This window comes from Cupressus sempervirens, chromosome 5 (genome assembly GCF_028749045.1).
Source record: "Cupressus sempervirens isolate cs-2001-9-10 chromosome 5, ASM2874904v1, whole genome shotgun sequence".
NCBI classification, from domain to species: Eukaryota; Viridiplantae; Streptophyta; class Pinopsida; order Cupressales; family Cupressaceae; genus Cupressus; species Cupressus sempervirens.
In genome coordinates this window covers 239,849,606-239,874,049 of record NC_143122.1, presented here as the reverse complement: position 1 = coordinate 239,874,049, position 24,444 = coordinate 239,849,606, and the positions used below count along the sequence as shown (strand labels likewise).

At 30.6% G+C, this 24,444-nt stretch overlaps 1 protein-coding gene across 1 annotated transcript in view; it reads left to right on the top strand.

Moving 5' to 3' along the window:
* Positions 1 to 24,444, top strand: part of LOC149555416 (ent-kaurene synthase CPS/KS, chloroplastic-like) — a 33,862-nt gene that overhangs the window by 8,301 nt on the left and 1,117 nt on the right. Inside the window, exons 2-8 of the mRNA XM_089829390.1 lie at positions 13,853 to 13,879; positions 22,312 to 22,432; positions 22,580 to 22,689; positions 22,923 to 23,137; positions 23,354 to 23,466; positions 23,565 to 23,663; positions 23,757 to 23,972. Coding sequence (XP_089685516.1) covers positions 13,853 to 13,879; positions 22,312 to 22,432; positions 22,580 to 22,689; positions 22,923 to 23,137; positions 23,354 to 23,466; positions 23,565 to 23,663; positions 23,757 to 23,972 — 901 coding nt within the window. The remainder of the gene's footprint in view (positions 1 to 13,852; positions 13,880 to 22,311; positions 22,433 to 22,579; positions 22,690 to 22,922; positions 23,138 to 23,353; positions 23,467 to 23,564; positions 23,664 to 23,756; positions 23,973 to 24,444) is intronic.

Below are 24,444 nucleotides of genomic sequence, written 5' to 3'. Positions count from 1 at the left end.
TTTCAAGAGATAGATTATGATAATCAAATCCCTATAATTCTATCATGTAAATGATGCAATAAAAAAGAGCTTGTTTTTAATTTATATTAATTTATTTCTTTTCTTCTTCTTTGAATTCATTAAAAATGTGTTGAATATTACTACAATTCCAATAAATAAACTTGAACTTTCTATATGAGGGACTTTAATCTAAACTGTGTTTCTCATTCTTCATGACATTTTCATTTGGTCTTCCAAAATTACTTAGGGACTCCTTGGATTGAACATGGAAAGATTCATCTTCATCGCATCAGGAATACAATAACCCACCATATCCTTAGTCTTCAATATAATATAAGTACCGAATCATCCTACAAGATAAGAAGATATATTTTCTTATTTTGGGACCATTATGAGCCTACTCTAGCATGTTTCTTATAATAGGATTTCATATTGCACTTAAATTGGTATTTAATTCAAATAAAGGTATTCCCTTTCCTTAAATATTGTTTAAACTCCAAGTTGAATCTACATTCTATTCACAATTTCCTATTTTTAATTCTGCCACATGATTCATTCCCCATCGAGGACCTATATATGCATTTTAAATGTTTGGTATGCATTTAAATATATAGGTATTTTCCTAATCTCTTAGCAGGCTATGAATTCAACCACTACTTCTTAACACACTCTTAGACATCACATGAGATGTTGAGGGAATTTTACTAGGACTAGGCCTGCTAGGTCAACCTTCTTCAAGACTAGGTCATCCAAGTTGACCTTGTCCTAGTCTTTTGTTCTTAAAATTGGTCCATAGCTTGATGGAAGGATTTACTTCCAAGGTTTAAAAATATAGTTGAGGGTATCTACATGATCACGAGGGGTCAAAAAGTGGCAATATGGAAAAAACCCAATTTTCATCTTAATTTGAAGAAATTCAGAGGGTTTCTTAAGGGTATTGTAAACTTTCCATCAATGTAATTTCTCTCAAATTATGATTTCTCTAAGTAATTATTACTTATTTTCTAATGGAGTTACCTATAAAGTGTTTATTTACATACTGATTGAAAAAAGTTATAAGTTTCAAATGGTATAACCTTTTTCAAATGTAAAATATGCTTCAAATTGTATGATTTTCCTACTACAAGGAAAAAAATAATTTTTTAAAAATAGTTTTCAAAGAGCTAAAGTGGTTAGACACAAGAGTTTTTCATTCTTAAAAATATTGTAGCAAAAAAATTGGAATTAATTATTTACTTGGAATATAATTACCAAAAAATTTGCATCACATTAGGTAGTCCACTTTTATATATCTTGAATCTTATAAAAAATATTATCATTTTATTGTGATTAAGGTGGTTAGAAATACACCTACTTCATATTTATTTCCTTAAAATTGTGTACTTTTGCATTGAAATCCAAAATTTTGAGCAAATAATTTTTTAAAATTTTTTTAGAAAAGGGCTAATAGTTGAGAAACCACATTCAATTTTTCACAAATTCTGGTCTTACAAATTTTTGATATAAGGTTCATAGCTAGTTCAAAATTTCACATTAAGTTAACTAACACTAATGTCCAATTTGTTCACTACCACTTAAGGCCATAGTTTGACGCCTCATGATCTTGCTCATACCTTGACCTTGATGAAATTTAAGCCCTAAAATGTATATAAAAGGAGAATTTTTTCTCTCATTTGCACATCTACAACCATCCATTCTTATGAAAGCTATTATCACTCATTGCGCATTCAAGAGATCCAAGTGCAAGTAAGCATCATTTGAAGGAATCCATTCTAAAGCATTCAAGTCCATAGAGAATTCAACTACAAAGAAGCCATCAAGAATTCAAGTATTAATCACCATTATAAATTGAAGGCATTTCCTTCTAGGGTAAAAGCACAAACCTGTGTCACCCTTTTGTAAATAAAAAGGCTAAAAAAAGTATAATTGTTCACCTTCAATGACATAAAATTGGTATTATTTTTTGGAATTTGGAAATGAAGTAAATTAATGAAATGTATAGAAATGGATGAAGTTTAGAATTATAATTTTTAATAATTATTTGGAATAAGAATTGATATGTTTTCCAAATTTTTATAGATAAATTTTTAGGTGCTGAAAAACACTGAAAATTAAGGGTCTAGTTCCCACCACAAAACTACATGGAAATAAACTTATTTCCCTTTGATTTTAGACTATGTTATAGATAACATAATTATCTAGAACAATAAAAAATAAAAATGATAGTTTTCATCTCCCACCACATTTTTCAAAACAAATCTATCCTGACTAGGAGAAAAATTATACATTCTAGAAGAGGACTCTCTCCTCTAGAATGTCATATAACTTTTAGATTTTTTTGATATGATCTAATACTTTTTTCTTTCTCAAAACCAACATCTTTTCTAGTGTTAAAATACATGGTTGTAGAATTTTTGAATCATAATATACTATATCTAATGAAAACACTATCAACTCTATATGAGAATATTCTTAGCTCCGAGCTCTATAAAATGGTGTTTACATATTATTTTAAAAAAATCATAAAAATAAGTAAGAGTTATTGAAATGCCACTTTTTTGAAATAATTTTATTTTTTAGTAATTGGATACAAACTAGTATAAAACATGCATTTGATAGACATTTCCAATTGGAAAAGTGTGAGACCATATATAACTTAGCTGGAATGAATTTATCTAAGATCATATGTTAAAAAAAAATAGATTTTTAGATAAAAATACTGAAATTCAATTATTTTGATAAGTCGGCCTAAAAGGTGACACAACTTTGTACTTTTACCCTCCATGGATCTAGCTTCTTTCCCTTACTGGAGGCCAAACAAAGGAGTTTGACATCAAGGAAGGAGATATATATTGATCCATCAAGTCTTTTTCTTCTCTTCCTTCCACAATCCAACATTGTGGAAAATGATGACATCTTCTACATGAGGATTTCTCTAACATGATTTCCTTTTTATTCTTTTTGAGTCAAAGCTATTACATCAACATACTTGATTATATTTCAAGAGGCAATTCTATTTACAAGGAATAATATACTTTTTTATTTAGATCTAAGCTCTAACATATGACAACACTTATTTAATTTCATTTATTTAATTTCAGGGGTATTCCTAAAGAATGTGGTTGCATAAGGAAGATGTCTCCCCCCAAAATTCTTCTCTTTTTTGTGTGTAGGAACAAGTTGTAGATCTAGATTCAAAAGTCTTAGAACTAGTTACATATCCTCAGTAAATTTAATCAATTTTGGACCCAAATAGTCTAGGTTAACTTAATTGACTCTATCTAGGACTAGGTCAACTAGGTTAACCTTGTTCTATACTTTTTGGTTGCAAGTTTCACAATGGATTGATATAGGCATCAAAGTCTTAGAACATGAGTCATACCTAATTTTGGCATCCTGGTGATACTTAAATCCATATTTGAAGGTCATTTCTCTCTTCTATCTTCAAGATAAGTTCATTTCTCCATTTTGTCTTGCACTTACTTTTATAAATTGTATATACTTTTATTTATCATATCTACCTATTATTTACATATAATTTCATTAATCATTTAAATAATTAAAAAATCCTATACATGATAGATCAAGAGTTAGAACCCTTCCTCTTTTGGTTGTGTGAATTGGATTCTCTTAGTTGGAAGTTTTGTATTGCATTGTATGTAGGATGTGGGATCTAGAAACTCCTATCCATAACATTAAAAATTATAACCTATTTTGTTATATGCAAGTACTAACAATAGGGATTAAAAAGCATACTTCAAATCAAGAAAATAAAAAGAAAAAACTATCCTAATTTTTGTCCTCGTGCATCTTAATTCTATTGATTTTGATTCAGCCATGGAAATTTATTGAATTCTCTAACAAGGAATATAATTCCTTTCTCAAGAAAGCCTTATTCAATATATATTTGGTTTGATTTGTACCACTAATTTGTTTTTCCATAGCCTCTTTAAAGAGGGCTCTCCGTAGAAATTGATTAAGCAAGAGTCTGTCAAGAACAATTTGATTAGGTCCTTTCATTTATAGTCCATAACATCATAGTGAGGGAGATGCCATAACATCTCTTGGTCTAAATTCATTCTCAACAACAACATCCCAATTGTTTGAGCTATTAATAGATTCTCCATCTTAATCTTCCACATATAAATATTTTTATAGAAAAATTATCCACCTATATTATAGTTCTTAAATAAAAATTTACATTTTGTAAACTTGTACAAGAAGATCATAAACCATATTTTACATAAGTTCTCACTCAAATCTAGATTATTTTAAAAATCCAACAACTAAAACTAAAGGTTATTAGGCTATGATACCATTTATAAGAAAGTTAAGGTTGTAGAATGACTTTCTATTCTATCTTTGAGATGAGGTTATATATTTAATTTTTAGCACTTACAATAGTTATTAAAAACTAACACAAAATTATATAACTAACACACATATCATAACAAACTCACTTATATGGAGAAAAATCTTTTAGAAGGAAAATCCCACACTCCAAAAAAAAAATCTAATATATATTTTACAATAATAGAGAAAACTTCTTATAGAAGTATCATGAATATAGATCAAGGGGAAAATCAACAAATGTTAGACTCTTAGAATTCATTGAACAATACATAGTTGTAATAATACCTTCATAAAATAGGATTCCCTTAAATAGGAAAATAAAAGTGCAAAAATTTTTAACCATTAGAAATGTTGCTTGATGATAAAGAGTCAAGATTTACAATGATAAATTATACACAAAATGTAGCTTCATTTTCACTAGTAGAAACCCCTACCTAGGGGTGTATCCCCCTTGGATCTTGCGATGGTAATAACCCCCCTTGCAACCCCTCTTATTCATTTATCAATGGTAACCTTTTATTATTTCAAGGATGAGACACCATTTTCTTAACAACAAGGAACATGTTTATATTGGGCCCTTTTTAACATGCAATTGACCTATTTTCACCCTTATTCCTCATATTAAGGTGTAAAATATTAAGTACAATATCAAATCTAGGTTATACCATTACAACATGATGATCCTTCATCCCTCATATCCATTCATATTTCCTCATCTCTATTTTCTTCTAGTTTCTCTCACACTACCTCATCTAGCCATCTCATCCCTTTTTGGATCACACCTATGTTTTTAACTACATGTCCTCTTAATGGGGCATAGCTAACTCTCATCATCAAAAATGCCTAAGGTATCATTTCATTATTCATTGCCCCTCCCTACCCCCTATGTTTTATTCTTGATTTAAATGATGTTATTTTTCTTAGGCACACAATCATTTTGAAGGTGAAAACAATCTAGGAAGCTAAATATGTCCATCGTTCACCACACTTGCCTTCACTTTATCCTACTATATCATTGAATAAATTTGTATAATGTAGTTAGGTAATTTAACTTATAGCTTTTATCCAATCTTAGTTAATTGACAAATTCAATAAATATTTAATTAATTTAATTAATATATTTTTCACCTTTATCCTCAATTCCTTTAATTACCTCATTCTATCTATCAATTAATTAAATAATAATAATTTATTTATTTAATTTATCTTTCACCTTATCCCCTAAATCCTTGTCCACTTAATTATTTCCATTGGATTACTCATACATTTCACAAACCAAACTTCTCATCAATTGACATGTACTCCAAGGATAACTTTAGTGGCTAATATTCACCAAATGGCTAATCTCACTCATCGAGGACCCTAAATTTGACTTTTTTTTTTGCACTTTTGGGGTGTTCATGTTGCCTACACTTACCAAAATTAGGTCCCATGCTTATTCTAATCACCAATAACAATATAGAAGTATTTAGATTTTAGTGATGACTTCACTAATGGATTCTATTTTTTCTACATAGTAATTTAAATATAGTTGCCTATAATTTTCAAGGCCTATCTTAATTGATGGTCATATTCACCAATATTTGGAAAAAATTTAACTTACAATACAGATTAAGTATGTAAATTTGACATGTATCTCTATTCTGAAGACTTTTCATGAAACATTTTATCCTTTCTCACTTTTTTGCAAAATAGATTTGATTGGAGACATGTGTCTTTACTTTGGGAAATTTATTTAAAACTTGGTATCCTTTTAAAAGTTTGGCTTGAAATAGTATTTAGGTCATTGTTCTAGGATCATCCAATGCTTAAAAATAATAGAGGTGCTTCCCCAAAACCACCAATCAATAAATTGAAGGGAAAATGTAATGGTAAAAGTGGGCTAAATTTAACCTTAAAGTTTGATAATTAATTAGGCTCCATATAATAATAATAAAATCATTGTTTCTAGGTATTTGTACATTTTTTTCACAATTTTCATCAATAATGAAAGATTCGCCACGATTCTATAGATTTTTCATATGATTGAAAAATAATTGTCAATAAAATTTAAAAAATTCTTACTTAAAAATAAAAATTTGCCAATAGAAGTTAATTTTTTCCCCATGAACTAATGTTTGATTTGCCAAAATTTTATACTTTTTTCTAAAGGGGGGTTTCTTAAAGTTATCCTTGATGTACTCCTCCCACATGTCTAAATAAGATCTTGTTGAAATTCATTTAATCTAAGTGCTTGCAAAAAGTCAAACTAACTTTACATATCATCCCTCCATTTTATGGTCCATCTACAAATCCTTGCTAGTCACCTAAGGGTGTTTTCTGAACCTATTTGTAAAGCTATTACTTATCCCTCATGTGACATTTTTCTCATGACTATAACATTAATTCAAATCCATACTCCTTATCCAAGCTTGGCCATCTAGTTTCCAATCTATCTTGACCCTTAATTTCTTTATTGAAAATTATATAAATGAGATTCCTTGAATCCTATTTGTATATATCTTATTATATCATATTGCAAATGAGTCATCTTGTATGGGGGATGAAGCTCATTTCTCGAGGGCACCCACTAGAGAAATCCTAGGGTGAGTTGGGTCAATTAGGCCAGCTACCTCTTTTATGAATGCCTACAAAATGTCATTATGCTTCCTCAACATCTGGAGCTCCACTTCACCTTGGTCTAAATGATGAAACACCTACTTAAGACCCATGGTTATCAAAACTTTGATCGTGTCCTTGGTTGACTTCCCCAATATCATCTCTTATATCTGATAGTCTTGTGGGGATATCATTTGGATATTTGTATAAGGGGTAGGAATGACTATATGTGCCACCAAATATTGCTTCTTATTCTTCATGATGAAAGCCAGTTGTTGCATATTTTCTTAGATGGACACTGTTGGATTAACTGCCTCTATAAAAAACATCATACCCTCCTCAATAGTCTTCAAATACCTCCTATGTTGGGTTTCCAATTCCCATTTTAGCCATGCTGGGCTAGTACCCATCAAAAACATCTACTAACTAGACAATGAAGTTGTCGTAGATACTAGCCCTTTGCCTTTGTCTCTCTCTCTCTTTTGGTTTCTCCTCTAATCTTAGTTGTTCCACCACTAGGATACCCATTATGGTTCTATGAGGGGATGATAGTGGTTGTGCTGCAAGAGGAGCTTGTTTGGCTATTGCAACTACTAGCCCTTTTTCATGAGCTTCTTCTATGTGATGCACTACATACTCTTCATCCTCTATTATTTGGCATTGTTTCTCTATAATTGAAGGACACAACGACACATTGCCCTATTGTGGTGGAGTCAGAGATGGTATCTCTAGTATTCTCAGAGGTGGAGGATGTAGCTCGATTGGACAATGTGGAAGAAGAGGTAGTGTATTCCAATCTTCACCTAGCGACATATCCCTTGTCTCTCCTTCCTCCAAATGGGTCCCTATGGACATGAAGTCAAATTTAGTGAGATCAAACACATCCAACCCATCCCCTACTCTGGACTCTGTCCATCCTTTTTGCTCCTGATCCATAGATTCTTTAACTTGGATCAGTTGTTCTTGGGATAATAGGAGTGTCTATGTTGAACTTATCCTTCTTTCTTCTTTAGCGGCCTTGGGTGAATGAGTCCTATGATTCAAAAGGAGATATTCAATCTCATCCTCTTGTTCTTCTTCCTCTTCAACCTCTAAGATGGTCTCAAGGATTAGTGGAAAAGAAGTGATCCTTTTCTTCAATCGTCATCAGTTTACTCTAATTACCACTATCTTTGTTCTATTTCTCTTAGGGACTAATGGAGAAGCTTATGACTGAGTAGGATTCTCATCAGGCTATGCTTCCTTTACTTTTGTAGCCTTCGTCTTCTTCTTGCACTTAGACTTCTCTTCTCGATGGATATACACCACATCCCTCTTGTGGTTGTGCATCATCTTTGACCTAACCAAGGACTTATCCTTATAAATGGGGATGATGACCTTATTCCCTTTCCCTTTCTTTGTTCTTGTTGGTGCCTTCAATATAGGAATATTGGGCAAAAAATCCAACAAAAAGGCTTTTGTACCCATTCCCTTGTTAGATTAACAATGCATCAGGCTTGGTGTTGGATGTCATCATTCTCCTCCTGATTTACCTCAACATTCATGATGGGACACTCAAAGATCTTGTCCTTATTATAGGTGGGATATGAGATATTAGGACTATCCTTATTGCAACCCTTAAGCAGTATGTGTAGATTTAACACCTTTTTATGCAGATTTCATCTCTATTATGCGATAGTCCCTTATCCAAATTTCATAGTCATCTACATAGTTCAATCAATGATCTTCCATAGCAGCATCTGGAATGAACTATTTGTACGCAACATGTTTCAACATCCATATATTATCAAAATAAGGGTGTGCCACAAGGTAGTCCTCTAGGGGGTATTTCTCCCATTCCTCCTCGTAAGTGGTGATGTCTTGCTTTTATTTTACCACATAAGGCCTAATGATGATAGGTCATACCTAGGCCTTTCTATGCTTCTTCCTCACCCTATTATATGAAGAGGCTACTTGTCATGCAATCTCCAATAACACAAGCCTATACAATAGATATTGTGGAAACTTCTTTAAGTGGAAGAGAGTACCAACCCCTCAGATATATATGAATGCATTATAGTGGATGAAATACCCTCCCACATGTGTCACCCTTTCCATTGATTTGACTTATATCCTTTTTTTAATAATCCCTTTTAATGAATCAGATTAACAAAAAGATGAAGGCATCATTCACTATTCTAAATGAATGGCTTTTATTTGAGAGATTCTTCTATACCATCTATAGGTACATGACAATTTGAGGCCACACATTGGTTTCTTGTATGTTTCCCCTCCTTACCAGCCTTGGATAATTCACCACTTGGGTTGCCAACAAGTAGACTACATAAGAAGTCATATCAAACTATGAGTCTTTCTAGACCATAGTGAGTTTCTTATCCAACAAGATTCTAATGATGGTACCTCTATCAATCTTGTGGTGGCTAGTTTTGATTGTTTCTATAAAATGAACCATCCAAGTCTCTAGGTGACCTGCTGTAGAAAGTCTCATTACTCTACTTAGGAGATCTATGCAGTAACCAACATTTGTAATCGTGTATCCCCATGTTATAGCAACTTTACTTATCCTATTATGTGAGCTCCTAGTAATCAAGTACTTCTCTTGTACTATGTCCTTGACCTACTTTAATATTTTCCCTATACCAGAGCTATGCACTCTCATATGTAATCTCTTGATATTCATCAGCCTAGGGAAGTTTGAAAACTTTCTCTATATTATTTGGTCGGATATCCAAGACAATTTCTCTAGTCATGATTAACTATGATTACTACACTGATACTAGATGTGATGTTGCATTCACCAATCTTCTCTAAATGAGGGAAGAGACCATCTCCAATCCCTCATAGTATCAAGAACTTGTTCCAATCTATGTGTCTAGGCTCAATGTCTCTGACTTTAGAGTGCAAATCTATGAATCTTGACTTCTTGGATGCTCCTTATAATTTTAAAGTTATTGATTTAGGTGATCTTGGTCATTGTGGAAGATGATGAAGCCATGATAACCTGCCAAAATATGCTTAATGACTCAAAGAAACTAGCAAAAAATTGACTAAACTTAACAAAAGACTAAAAAGAGAAGAAAGTGTGTACCTACACAAGTGTGCAAGGTGCAAAATTGCACTGAGCTAACTAAGGGTTACCTTGGGAGTTTTGTGTATTTGTAGTTGTGAATATGGTTTCTACAAAATGAGGAGTTGTGCATGTTGTGCACCTGTACACTTGAAAAAGTATAATTAAATAAAATATTTAAAAAATAAAATAACAAGAAACAATTCATAATGTTTCTTTTTAAAATGTTTTAAGCTCGTCGATTGTCTGTTGTTGTGTGCAAACCTGCTGATGTAGTAGTAGGATTGTCGCATGTAGTCCTTCCTAAGGGAGCCGCCAGTGGTCAAAGGGTGGAAAGAATAGGAGAAGGGGGTGGGGGGTGGTGGCCCCCACCCACCAAACAAATTTTATATAAATATAAATATAAATATATATATATATATATATATATATATATATATATATATCCCCTCCAGTATCATTAAAAACCAAATCCACACTAAAACATTTTTAATTATTTTTATATATTTTAATTATGTAATTACCAATCACTGTGGTAATTATATTATTATTATTATTATTATATTGATAAAACTTTGAAAATGAATCTGGTATAGAAACCTAGATAAAACAAGCAAAATCCATAAAACAAAATTCATTATCTTTTCAAAACCACAACCCAATTTAACAATTCAAAACAACCCTTCCAGTCCATCAAATAAGGATTTCATTACTAAATCCATTCACCGATATTTTCAAGAGATGAAGAGTGATAAATTTCAATATGAGGGTTTCAAATCTTCAAAGCATAAACATATATTTCTCAATCAAAGAACAATAAATTCGCATACAAGGGTTTCAACTCAACTAACATTCTGGAACCAGAATATTCAATAGACACAAAGAAGATAGAAGTTCAAAGAACAAAAATTATTGTACAAATAAACCATGAGATCCTACCTAGATCTGATGCTAAAATGACAACCGGACGGAGCACGCAAATAATCCCCTTTTTCTGAAACCCTTCTTCTCAGAAAATTGCTCCTCCAAAACCCAATTCCTACAAAAATGAGCTCTAGATCTCTGATAAAAGATTCTCACCCAAATTTAGGGCTTCGATTGTGCAATCATGCGAGAAGACTCATTGATCTTTATCTTTTATTATTTTATTATATTTTAAATATTCATGCACACTTTTTGGCAATTAAAAATATCTTTATGAAATTAATTTCTTTTCTCTCTCTAATTAATTTATTATATTTTAATTTCATGCATAAGCTTTATGCAATTTAATTAAAATAAAATTTATTAAATTTATGTTTTCTCTCTCTAGTTAATTACAAGGCGTTTTAATAATATATTTAATAATTCAACTAATAATATTATTTAGAGTTTATTATTAAAATAAAACTCATAAATAAAAATTATTAAATAAATAGATATAAATATGCCTAAATTAGAACTTTAATTAATCTTTTAAATTTAATTCTTTTTTTAAATTAATTTCTCAATTAATTAAATATAATTAAATATTGAATTTTCTTTATAAAATTTCAATTAAATTAAATCATTAAATATTCTTTTAATTTGATTTAATTAATAACACAAATCACAATAGATACACAAAACAAAATACAACAACCCAACTGAAGACAAATCATATAATCAAACTCCAAGGTCAAAATCATGAATTCACGTCACTTAACGAATTCATACAGGTGAAACAACTTAGATACTTTTCCTACTTTCTAGAACTAGCTTAGGTTAGGATTTGGACTTGAGAGTTATCTCCCCACTTATACCATTAAGATACTATGATAGGGTATGCTCATCTTGGCAATTTAGGGAAGTCGACACTTGGTACCTGCAATCTGCATAAAATCCATGCATATACATACTCATATATTCTAAACTAAATAGGAAATGGAAAGGAGTGGTACATCATGTAGATCCTGACTAGCAGGTGACTACAAATCCCTCCCTTAACCACATTAGGAACATCAATCATAAAGTAAAACATACGTGTACACCATACACATGTAAGTATAGGGTAAGTATCCATAAAAATTGCATATAGATCATTCATCTAACTAATCATCATGAGATAATTCAAATCACTAACTGAACATACATATATCATCATTGAAAGGATAAACATAAACACATGAAATAATTGGACAACTCATCACATAAATCAATTGAGTATGAAATGTAATATAATCAAATCCGCTAACCAAGTACCGATAATCAGAAAACATAATTAGAAAACTAGCATAAAAGAATCAAGAAATACAATAGAAAATTCAACTCGGGGTAGGCATTACATGAAGAGTTATTACAAAATGTTTTCGAATCCTTAGAAATATGTTTCAATTTTATTGTTCACTACACTATTGGGTGTATGTGTGAAGTCCAAGAACCATTCATTTTATTTGCTATTTTTATTATGCTTTTCTTCTAATTGTTTTGACTCTTCAATTCTTTCGAGTGTCTATACATATATCTTACTGGAGGCTTATTAAACATATTGTATTCAAAGAGTTGAAGCTATAGTTGTGATGTAACATCAAAATTTAACATTAATAAGAGATTTCCTCTGTAGTGTGGACGTAGCCACAATTTGTGGTGAACCATGATAAATTCCAATGTTCCTCTTCTCTTTTTATCTTCTTGTTCTATTTCTTTTCACTTCACACTTTCAACATACTTCACAATTGGCATCAGAGCCTAGCATAGTTACTATGATCAATTTCAATGGTTAAAACTCCGAAAGCATTGAAGATTTGAGAGTGCATAAATTTTCAGGACATAATTTTAGTCTATGGAAAGTTCAAATGAATTCATTTTTGGTTAAGAAAGACATCTCACTTGAAATTGGGGGAAGAACCAAGAAGCTAACTGCAATATCAAATGAAGATTGGGAAAATATTGATGAAAAAGAGATGGCAACAATATTTGTTTCATTATCTCAAAATGTCTTCTTCAATGTATCAAATGAAAAGAAAACAAAGGAAGTGTGGGATATACTTCAAAGTATGTATGAAATGACATCTACTACAAATAAAAAAATTATTGTGAAGAAGCTCTACAAGCTCAAAATGAAGGAAGGGATTGTGATGTCAAAACATATAAATGATTTGAACACATTATTATGTCAAGCAACCTTAGTTGGCATGACTCAAGATGATGAATCTAAAGTTATCATCTTGTTATGTTCCTTACCTGATAGTTGGCATGTCATAGTTACAACAATTAGCACTTCAAATTCTATTAAGAGAAATTTGGTCTATGATGAAGTTGTTGTCACTCTACTTAGAGAGGATATAAGAATAAGTCATCAAGAATCCTCATCTAGTGAAGCCTTGACTACAGTCATCACCAAAAATAGAGTAAGAAGCCACAATAGGGAGAGATTTTTTGAAATGGGGAGGGGTTAATCAATTACTACAAAACAATTCCCTTGACCCTAGATGTCAAATCAAACTTTTTACTAATCATGCAATATTGTCCAGCTTAGTTATAACTATGTTAATGTTGTAACTCAGTTAACAAAGAAATCTTGTAAATATTAAACTATTTTAACCTTTAGTAACTTAGTTGCAAAAACATAAAGCATTAAGAAAATAACATGAACATAGATGACACCAAGATTTAACATGGAAATCCAATTTGGGAAAAACCACTTTGCAACTAAACAAAATATTTTTCACTCTTTTGAAGTGAGCCCTCTTAAGAGCCAATCATGTTAAAGGTTACAATACATACTGTTAAGTATGATCTTGTTAGAGGATTTAGATCATCTTTTTCGAAGTGGCCTGGTTAGAGGTCTTCAAACACTTCAATCTTGAAATGTCACATTGTTAAAGAATTTACAAAATGACTGTTCAATAAACTCTATTAGGAGATTTCTTTACTGCTACAATGGTTAGAAGGTAACAACAATTTGACCTATTTATGAAAAAGCTTCCTTTGCAAATTCAAATCTCTCTTATGGCTGGACCTTTGGATCCTTACTATACATAATATTCTTTGCAGCTTATCTTTCACAATTTCCTACTCTACCTTCGCTCACATATCCATCTTATTCCACATCTTCCAACTTGTTCTTTATCCTCACTATTTGACATTTTATATATATCATGAGCTTTGATAAGTCGTCTTGAATACCCTTCCAAATAATCAATAACCATCCAAATAGTCGACCTCAAAAAATTAATTATTAAAAAAATTGTATTATGTTGTCACTTAGTCAATATTAGGATTGAACGCTTGGTTAATACGAAAATGATCTTAAGATTCTTGCTTCTGGGTAAGATTGTGTGAGAGTTTTTTTGCATCAACATTTCAAATCATACTCAATGATCCACATTCTTAGCACTCTCATCCTGATGATGGATCATTGAGTATGATCCAAAATGTTGATGCAAAAAAACTCTCACACAATCTTACCTAGAAGCAGGAATCTTATTATCATGGATTGTGAAAATTTATTATCTTTAAAATGATCTTCATTACTTGACTGCTTGGTCAATACTGAGATGTTGATGTTTAATACTATCAATCCTCCATTGCTCATTTAATACTAACATTTTTGTAACATCAATGCCAACATACAATTGAAGAATTGTTTCCAACAAAGTCCCTCTTTAGCATTGATGGAAACAAAAAATGTCAACATAAACTGATAAAACTATCAACAATTTAATAATATCCTTAGTTTCATTTTGATTCTCATCCATACCAACTCCCTCTATGATTTTTCTTAGTTTTGCCTCAGTTGCTTCCAAATTGATTTCTTCCTCTTGCATGTGTCATCAATTTGCTGTGGACTATTGTCATTTTCTCCATCTTTGCTATAGATTCCATCAAATGAATACAAAAATTTCCCTATTTCTTTTTGACTTCAACTATCCCTTGAAACTTTTCCTTGTTGACACCAAACTCTCCCTCATTGACATCAAATGCCAAAGGATACAACCTTTGAAGGTACTATGTACCTTTTTACTGATTCATATCTATATGTATTAGAACAATTGACTCCATACAATGATTAGACATTAAAAATAAGTTGGCAAGATAATTTGCCACTTGACTAGCCTCATGGTACTTATGAGATATGTGAAAATCTTGCAGCTCATTCAATATAGACAAGTAATCAATTATGTTTAATGAATTGTTTTCTATCTAGACTTTGGTTAAACCTTTTCCTTAGCCATGCTTAACCCCAGATGGATAGGTTTACCTGAAATGAGTCTATTTGTATGATCTCAAATCACTACCCCACAACTTGCAATGCCAAGGTTCCCATTTGTTGCATTGCATGTGTTAATTTCTATGTTACAAAAATGAAAAATGAAACTGCACCGACAACTTGATGATAAATGAAACAACAACGACCACCTAATGAGAAACAAGATTTTTTAAGATTGCATAAAAGAAATGTTTGTGTGTGTGTGTGTGTGTACACACACACACACACAATAATTTAATATTAAAATTATTTTAAAATGTTAATATTTTATTAAAAAAAATAATTTTAATATTTAATTATTATTTTTAAATTACTCAAAGTTTAATCTCATAAATAACTAATAGTTACATTTATTACCAATACTTATTGCATAATAATTACGCTGAGAGGCGTAACACTACAATGGCAGAATACCCCCTATAGGAGGTCATTAAAAAAAAAACCATTGTAAGAAAAAAGAAACCTTTACTATTCCACCCAAGCTTCACAAAAATGAGCCACATTTGTGGAAAAAGCTGAGAATAATGGAAGTCAGTTGCATATAATAATGACTTCCATTATTTTTGGCCTTTATTATATGAAACTGACTTCCATTATTTTTGGAAGTCAGTTGCATGTAATAATGGAAATAGCTACTCTTGGAAATTTGGAGGATTTGATCCATGGAGATTTTTCATGCCTGAATTCTTATTTCTCCTTCAATGAGTTTATAATTGATTTTATGGCATGAATTTGTTGTATGCATGAACTATAAAATATATTTATCAATGAAGTTTGAGGTTTGTGCAGTGACTATGATCCATTAGTTGTTTAGCTTTGAGTTTTTAAATAAGAAAATGTCTTGCACTCTTAGGTATGTAATGCCAAGATTTTAACTTAAAATGTTGTTACAGTGAATACCTTGCTTTGCTTTATATTTTAGGAAGGTAGGCATGTTTAGAGGTTGATGTGAATGGTGACCTCAAAAGTATTGATGGTAGTGGAGTTTATAATAATGGTTGTATGCAGGAATCTTGATCCATTGTTTATTGGCTCCTTCGTGCCAGGGATCTATTATGGGTGTTCTTTTCTCTTTATATTTTGAATGGGATATATTTCTATGAACATATTTTCAAATCTAAATATTTCTCTTTATTTTTTAATAAAGTTACAGTCATTGTTAGTTTTATTTTGAGTGATAATTCATTACATTAAGTTTGGATTTTTGAAAATTTATTTGATTGCACAAATATTGAGTTTTGATATCTAGTATTTTGTAATTATTATACCAACAACCATAGATTTAGAAGCATACTAGGTGAGCTTTAAAAAAAAGTCTTGTTATGTGCGATTGGCTGAATGTTTGTTTAGTGCATAGACTTCAATTATATTACTTCCTTTCATTATGTGATGAAATTATTGTACAAAAAGACCAAGATGTACCAAAGGTCTTTGTCATTTGACTTAAATTAGGGCAAGTTAAGTTAATTTAAGGGACTTTTAATTAGTTTAATAATCAATTAGATATCTTAAATATTATATTAAGATTTATATGTTGTAAATTTAAATTGATTTGTAGATAATAGATAAAATTCTTTTAATTTATATATATTTTTAAAACTACGCTTTGTATGATTTTAAATGATTTGTATCTAATAAAGTTAGAAAGGTTCTATCAAGGTAATATAACTTTTTAAATCATTTAAAAATGATTTTCATGTAGTAAAGCTCTAATTATTCTATAGTTCATTTAAAAAAACCTTAGCTTTATGAGGTTTCCTTCTGTTATAAATGTTCCATATGAGCTATATTATTGAGACACAATTATTGATTATTTTTACTTAAATTAAATTGTAATGTATTTTTATCATAACACTATGCAAGAATTTATTTCTTTGGATGGTGATTTCATGTTGATCGTATTCTTAAAATTGGTGCTTTATATTAAGAATATATAATTTGTGTGAATATTATCTACAAGAAATATATAAACAACTTTTGTAAAACAATAGAAACATATGACTTTAAACATGGAAAATTATTTTAAATCTTTGATTTTAATTTAGAAGGTTTCTATTTTATTTTTTACTTTTCTAATTGAAAATAATTTTATATTAAGAATATATAATTTGTGTGAATATTATCTACAAGAAATATATAAACAACTTCTGTAAAACAATAGAAACATATGACTTTAAACATGAAAACTTATTTTAAATCTTTGATTTTAAGTTAGAAGGTTTCTGTTTTATTTTGTACTTTTCTAATTGAAAATTATTTTTTCTAAATTTAAAATATCAAAGTATAGAAATTATATGTTTCTAATTCCAAATAGTGAGAAGTAGACATATTTTTGTTCTTAATTTAAAACGTCAAAATATAGAAGCTAGATGTTTCTAAAATAATGGAAAACAATATCTCTCTACATCTTATTTTGGATAAATCTATAAAAGATTTAAAAAAGTATACAAAAAATAAAAATGTTTCTACATTTCTTGTTTATTATTCTTAGAAAAAATCAGTTAACAAAATAATTTGTTTTACAATTTTTTAAAAAAAATCATTTTCTATTATTGATAATCTTTTATGAGCTATTTGAATGAGAATCAATATGGTTCACACTTAAAGGGGAAACTCTATCTATATCCTTACATTACAAATAAATTCTAGAAATAAATAAATCAATAGTAATTAGGCATTGAAATTTCTCGATTATATTCCCCCAAACCCTAATCAAAATGTAATGAGAACCCTAACCATAGCCCTAACCTTTATCATAATTCTAACCTTATTAATGACACTAAATTTAACATGACAAGTTATCAAAATCCAACCCTAACCCTAACCCAAAGTATAATTCACACAAAAACCCTAAAAGGTCCTTAATTAAAACATTAACCTTGATTATACCTCTAACCCAAACCTAACCCTATTGATAATTATTAAACTTTCACTCAAGATAGCTCAAACCCTATCTCTAACTATGACACATACCCTAGAACCCAAATCATAATCCCTAACCAAAAGTTTAATCCTTCACTAACCTAAATACTCACTTTATCCCTAACCATGACGTAAACCCCAATTTTAACCATAATCCTTACCCTAAACACTAACCCTACCCAGAAGTCTATCTCTAACCTTATTAATAAGCCAAATTCTAACCATTATACAAACCCTAGCCTTAACCAACATATTAACCATTTTCTTAAACCTTATCCATAAACATAATCCTAAGTCCAACCCTAAACATTAGTCATAGAAATAATCCCCATCTTAATGTTAACTATATCCAAGCCCTAATCCCAATCCTGAATTTAATCATATTTTTAATCATAACTATAAGTCTAACCTAAATCCTAACCCCAATGATAATTTTAAGCCTTTCCTTAACTATATTGCCCTAGAACAAAAAAAATAATGCTTAGGATTTAGGAATGGGGTTAGAATTTCTCAAGGGTTAGGATTGTGCTTTAGAACAAGGACTAGAGTTCAACATAAAATATATTTATAGTTATCATTATGATTAGGTTTAGGATATGGATTTACATAACAATTAGTACTAGGTTACAATTAGGATTGGGATTTAGCATTTAGATTATTAGAATATAAGATTAGGTTGGCCATTTAGTATTAGGATTCAAAATTTAGGATTATGGTTTACCTTAGTATTTAGGGTTATTGGTTTAAATTTTAGACTTAGGGTTTAGATTAGCATCTAAAATTTATAATTTAGGATTATAATATTATGTTAGAGTTAGATTCTATATAAGGGATAGAATTTAGGAATAATGTTATAATTAATATTTAACATCTAGGTTATGATTAAGTAATAAGGATTAGTGTTTAGTCTTTATGATTAGGACTAGGATTAGTATTTTAGATCTACAGTTGTTGTCAATATTAGTATTAGGGTATAGGTTTGCATATGGGTATTATTAAATGATTAGGGTTAGGGTTAGAACTCTAGGATTAGGGTTTATATTTAGGGTTAGTATTTATATCATGATCTTAGGGTTAATGCTATAGTTCAATCACTAATCCAAAATCTAACCCTAACCCTAGGGCTAAGCATGATTCAAACCATACCCTTAACCTTGAACCCTAACTAGAATCTGTCACTTTTCAAACCTAAACACTATCCTTAATGATTCAATCAAGCCTTGCACTAATATTTCCTTAAACCTTTACACTAACCTTAACCATGATATATACCTTACAATCTTAACCATGCTATAAATTCTAGGATTATGATTAATATTAGGGTTCTCATATGAGTTCATATAATAATTATACTAGGTTAAGGTTAGGATTAGGGTTTAGCATTTAGGGAATGTAGTATATAAGATTATGGTTTACCATTTAGTACTATGGTTGACCATTTATTATTATGGTTTATTTTATTATTTTAGAAATTAAGAGTAGGGTCTAGAATTTAGGGTTAGGGCAAGGGATCAAAATTTACAATTTAGGTTTATAATATTATGTTAGTGTTATGTTTTATATAAGGGTTAGAATTTAGGATTAATTAGGGTTTAGAATTTAGGATTAAGATTAAGTATTAAGGATTAGGGTTTAGTTTCTATGACTAAGATAATTTATAATTTAGGTTTATAATATTGTGTTAGTGTTAGGTTTTATATAAGGGTATGATAGGTTTTACACTATTCCTAACTTTGACACTAACACTAAGCATTTTTCCACTGGCAAATAAGATGATAGATTCAACATTAACACTAAATCTTATCTTTAATTATAATAAAAAATATAGATCAAGACACCCTAATACTAAACCTAACCATTATATAAATTTTAAAGCTATATTTTAAACATAATCAAATTAATTATTCAATGTGTTGTGCACGCTGCAACTGCTACTAGCTAATATATACTCTATATGTAAAATACGTTGAGATGCATTTGAGGCATTGAAATTTTTCATTATTCACTTTTAATATGCATTAAAAATAATTCAACACCTTAATGCATCTCAGCGTATTTTACATATAGAGTATATATTAGCTAGTAACTAATACTACAGGCAAGTAATCTGATTGCTTTTTAAAAAAAAATCTGCCTGCAAACTATAACTCTTGCCTATAATTTATGTTTACAATTCAAAATGCAAATGATAATTTTTTTAAACAATTTTTTTTTGGAATAGCCCAAAAACCATTTTGCAACGGGAAACCAGTTCTGCTGTCGAAATGCGAAATGGAGCTGCCCCATCGTGTTTCTGGTAACTATGGTTGGCTATAGACCAACCACAAGGATTTTCATTTGATGTCCACTCTTATTTTCTTTTGTTTGAACATAAGTAGAAAAATATTCCACTTCAGATGTGTAATGTTTAAAGGTGAGTCTTCAGACCCAGACTTGAGCCATGTTACACTCTCCCAACTTCCAAAAAAGAAATTAAGAAAGGACCTAAAGATGAAGCTCATTGCACACCACTTCAAAGAAATGCACATATTTAATATAATAACTATACATATAAAGAAAATATAAATCCGGAAAGATAGTGAAGTAATAATAATATACAAATGTTTACCAATCTTTCAAGAGATCAGAAAACTTTCCGATAATAGAATATTTTACCCATTTCTAGCTGTAACTGTATATTTAAAGCCAATCGTGCTCAAAGACAATGCCAGCCGGCAGACACGTAAGCAGATGCAAGCTAAAATTCAAACAGAACTTTTCGAAATGAGCGTACTGCATGTTACTTGTCATCATGTTTTTATTTTAGGCAATATGGAAAGCGCTCTTGATTCTCCCAATGAACGGAAACATTTCTAAATAAAGGAATCTTTGTCAACCCTTGGCAATTAACTCGGATGAGCTCACTGCATGTTACTTATCATCATTACTATTATATTAGTATAAAAAAGGCATCATTTTCTAGAAACAATGAAATAAATGAATATAATTATTGGTCTATACGAATCAAATCTTATGACGTGGGATGAAGTTGGGATTGTGCTCCAAACTTCCAGGTGATTTTGACCGTGCGTTTAATTCTTGACTCTAAGCGGAAAAGATATAACAACCTGTAGACAAAACAAATGAAACATTTAAATAAGCAAGACATGATACCATTTTGTCTGTTTCTTTCCTTCCTCTGTATAAGAAGCAGAGAAAGCAGCGGTTAAGGCAAAACAATTGACTTGAATAGATTTACTTACTTTGTGGTCACCATTACAAATTCATTTTCCATGGCAGCACTTAGTTTTTCTACCATCTCCACCACTGCCAACTATGCAATTCCCAAGCTGCCATCTTCAAATCTTCAAGGACGGTTCAGAGATGCAAAGTACCATGTCTTGATAAGATCTGCAGGTTATTACACGCCAATTTCTTCTTTAGATAAATTCTGAAGCATCCCTGCTTGTTTTGATTCATACTTTTGTCTATAGTCAGACAACCTTGGTCTGATTTTATAGGCTAATGAAGAAATTAGTGCAATACTACAATAATTTTGTGGTTAACATTTTTGTCTTCCCTACTCATAGTACAATTTGTCAATGCTGTCATTGAGTTATTTCTTAACTGATTTCTTATAATATTTTAACAGGGGCTTCTGGTTTCAAGTTCACTGCAAGAAAGGGATTCACTACAAGAACACGTCAGAAAGTTAAATCTATGAGTGGATTCCTTCTTGAAGATTTCTCCAAAGGATACAACGTAATGTTTTTTGTTAACAATAATTATCAAATACAAGTCTAGTCACACTGGATGATTGGAGTACATTTATATTTATTTTTCGCAAACTGTTATAATGAATTTACTTTGTAGTTTATCAGGGATAACTTTACAAATCATCACATGTGTTTATAGTAAAATTTGATAGCCAATTATCTCATTATATGACAGGCTGAGCAAGAGAACAGAGAGAACAAATCATTTGGTTTGATGTGCATAGATGATGATATTACAAGGATAAAAATGTTCTTGGAAATTACGAGAAGATCCTCATCTCTTTTTACTTATGATACAGGTTGATCCTTAAATATCCCTGTATATAGTTTGATGGGATTTTTATAATGGTCATGTAAATGTAACAGACATTTGTTTGTCAGTGCAGTGCCTGGTGTTTACCCTATCAATATGATTCTTGGTCTCTCAATGGTAAATCGTTTGGAGAGTTTGGGTATAGCAAGACATTTCAAACTTGAGATAAAAGAGGTTGTAGACGACGTCTATAGGTAATTGGGAGATATTTTTCCTGACTAATTGTAGTACATTTTATGAATTGATTTCCATATTGTTTGAAATGAATATTCTTCCTGGGCAGATTTACATTTTATGAATTGATTTCCATATTGTTTAAAATGAATATTCTTCCTGGGCAGATTTTGGATAGAGAATGAAATGGTTGAAGGAATGCCATCAGCATCAGACATAATGACCATTTCTATCAGTTTCAGGATCTTGCGGTGGAATGGATATGATGTATCTCCAGGTCTTTTGAGAAAAAAACCATCATGTTTTCATTAAAATATGCTTTTGATTAAATCTCGCATAAATTATTCTTTGTTAAGAATGCATGCTGGTTATAGCATTTGAAATATATGAAATTTCGGGCATGTAGTTTCTAAGTCAAAGATTGATTATGTACAAGAGTTAATGTGATTTTTGCCTTTCATTCTATTTTCATTTCCTATTATTAATTTGATATCAGCAAAAATCATGTAGATGTCTTTCTCAGTTACTTGAGGAATAGTGAATTCCTACTATCTCTAGATAATAGTGGCCAAGCTACTATAGCATTGCTGAATTTGTACAAGGCATCTCAGATGATGTTCCCAGGGGAAAGAATTCTTGAAGAAGCAAAATCATTCTCCCAAAATTATCTTGAAAATGTCAAGATGGGCAACCAAAGTAGAGTTCTCAAAGATCTTGAAGTAGAGGTAATCAATTTATTCATTAGGCTGTAAAGCACTGGACGACTTAAACATCACATACTAAACTTCATTCCAACACTAAAAGTGTTAAATAGTCAAAATTGACTTTTTTTTAAAACTTAATTTTCTCCTCAATGTATGATATTTAAGAGTGGCAACAAAGCACATATGTTTAAACTTATTTATGTCATTACTCTTTGTGATTCAATCTGTTCCTTACAGGTTAAGCATGCACTGGATGTCCCTTGGATGACTAGTTTGGAGAGAATAGAGCATCTGAGATACATGAAAATATTTGTTTTTGATGATATTTGGATTGGAGAGACCTCTTCTAGGTACCTTTTGACTGGATCCCCATATCTTTATAACCCTTCACTTTTACCTAAAGTTTAAAATCTATATGCTTCGAGATGGCCTTTGGATTGTATTGCAGGATCCCATTTGCAGGAAAGGATTTATTCATATCTTTAGCCAAAAAGGACTTCAATATCTGCCAAGCAGCTCAACAAGAAGATTTAAAGAAGTTGGAAAAGTGGGTAGTTTTTTGAAATTACAAGAATAAGAATACCACCATCGTTAAACTGAGAATTTGATAAAAATTTATGGTGGTTGTCAATATTAACAGATGGAGTGTAGATTATAAACTTGGTGACCTACACTTTGCTCGACAAAAGCTTGTAGCCTGCTATTTCTCTGCCGCCTCAACACTTTTTAGCCCTGAAATGTCTACTACTCGGATTGTGTGGACTAAAAATGCTGTTCTCACTACTCTAATGGATGACTTTTATGATGTGGAGGGTTCCATTGAAGATATTCAATCCTTTGTTGAAGCGGTTAAGAGGTAATTCTATTATAAATGATTTCAATGATCCAAACCATCTTAAAATCAGTTCTCATTATTAAAATTATCACGTGGCTATCCTCCATCCAAACTATACAGTTGACCAATTTTCAAAAAATTGAAAACATCATGAATTTTTCTGAAAATTTCAGCATTTGATCTTCATGATCTGCATAGTTTGTAGTCGAAAATATCAAAAAAAAGTGGAAAAAAATCATTACGTGAATGTGAAAAAAAATAAATTTGACTTTGTTTTGTCTTTAGTGAATTTTGGATGGAAATTAGCCTGTCCCTAAAGAAACAATAGTTATTTATTGGAGATCCAAATTAGGCTCAAAGAGCACAGGCCCATTTCATTAATTTATAGAAGAGTACATAATAAATTCACTCTTTACTGTAGATCACAGTTATGTACAGCAATTATGAAGGATAGGTGAAACAGTAAAAATAGAAGCTTGTAGAAATGGTTTGT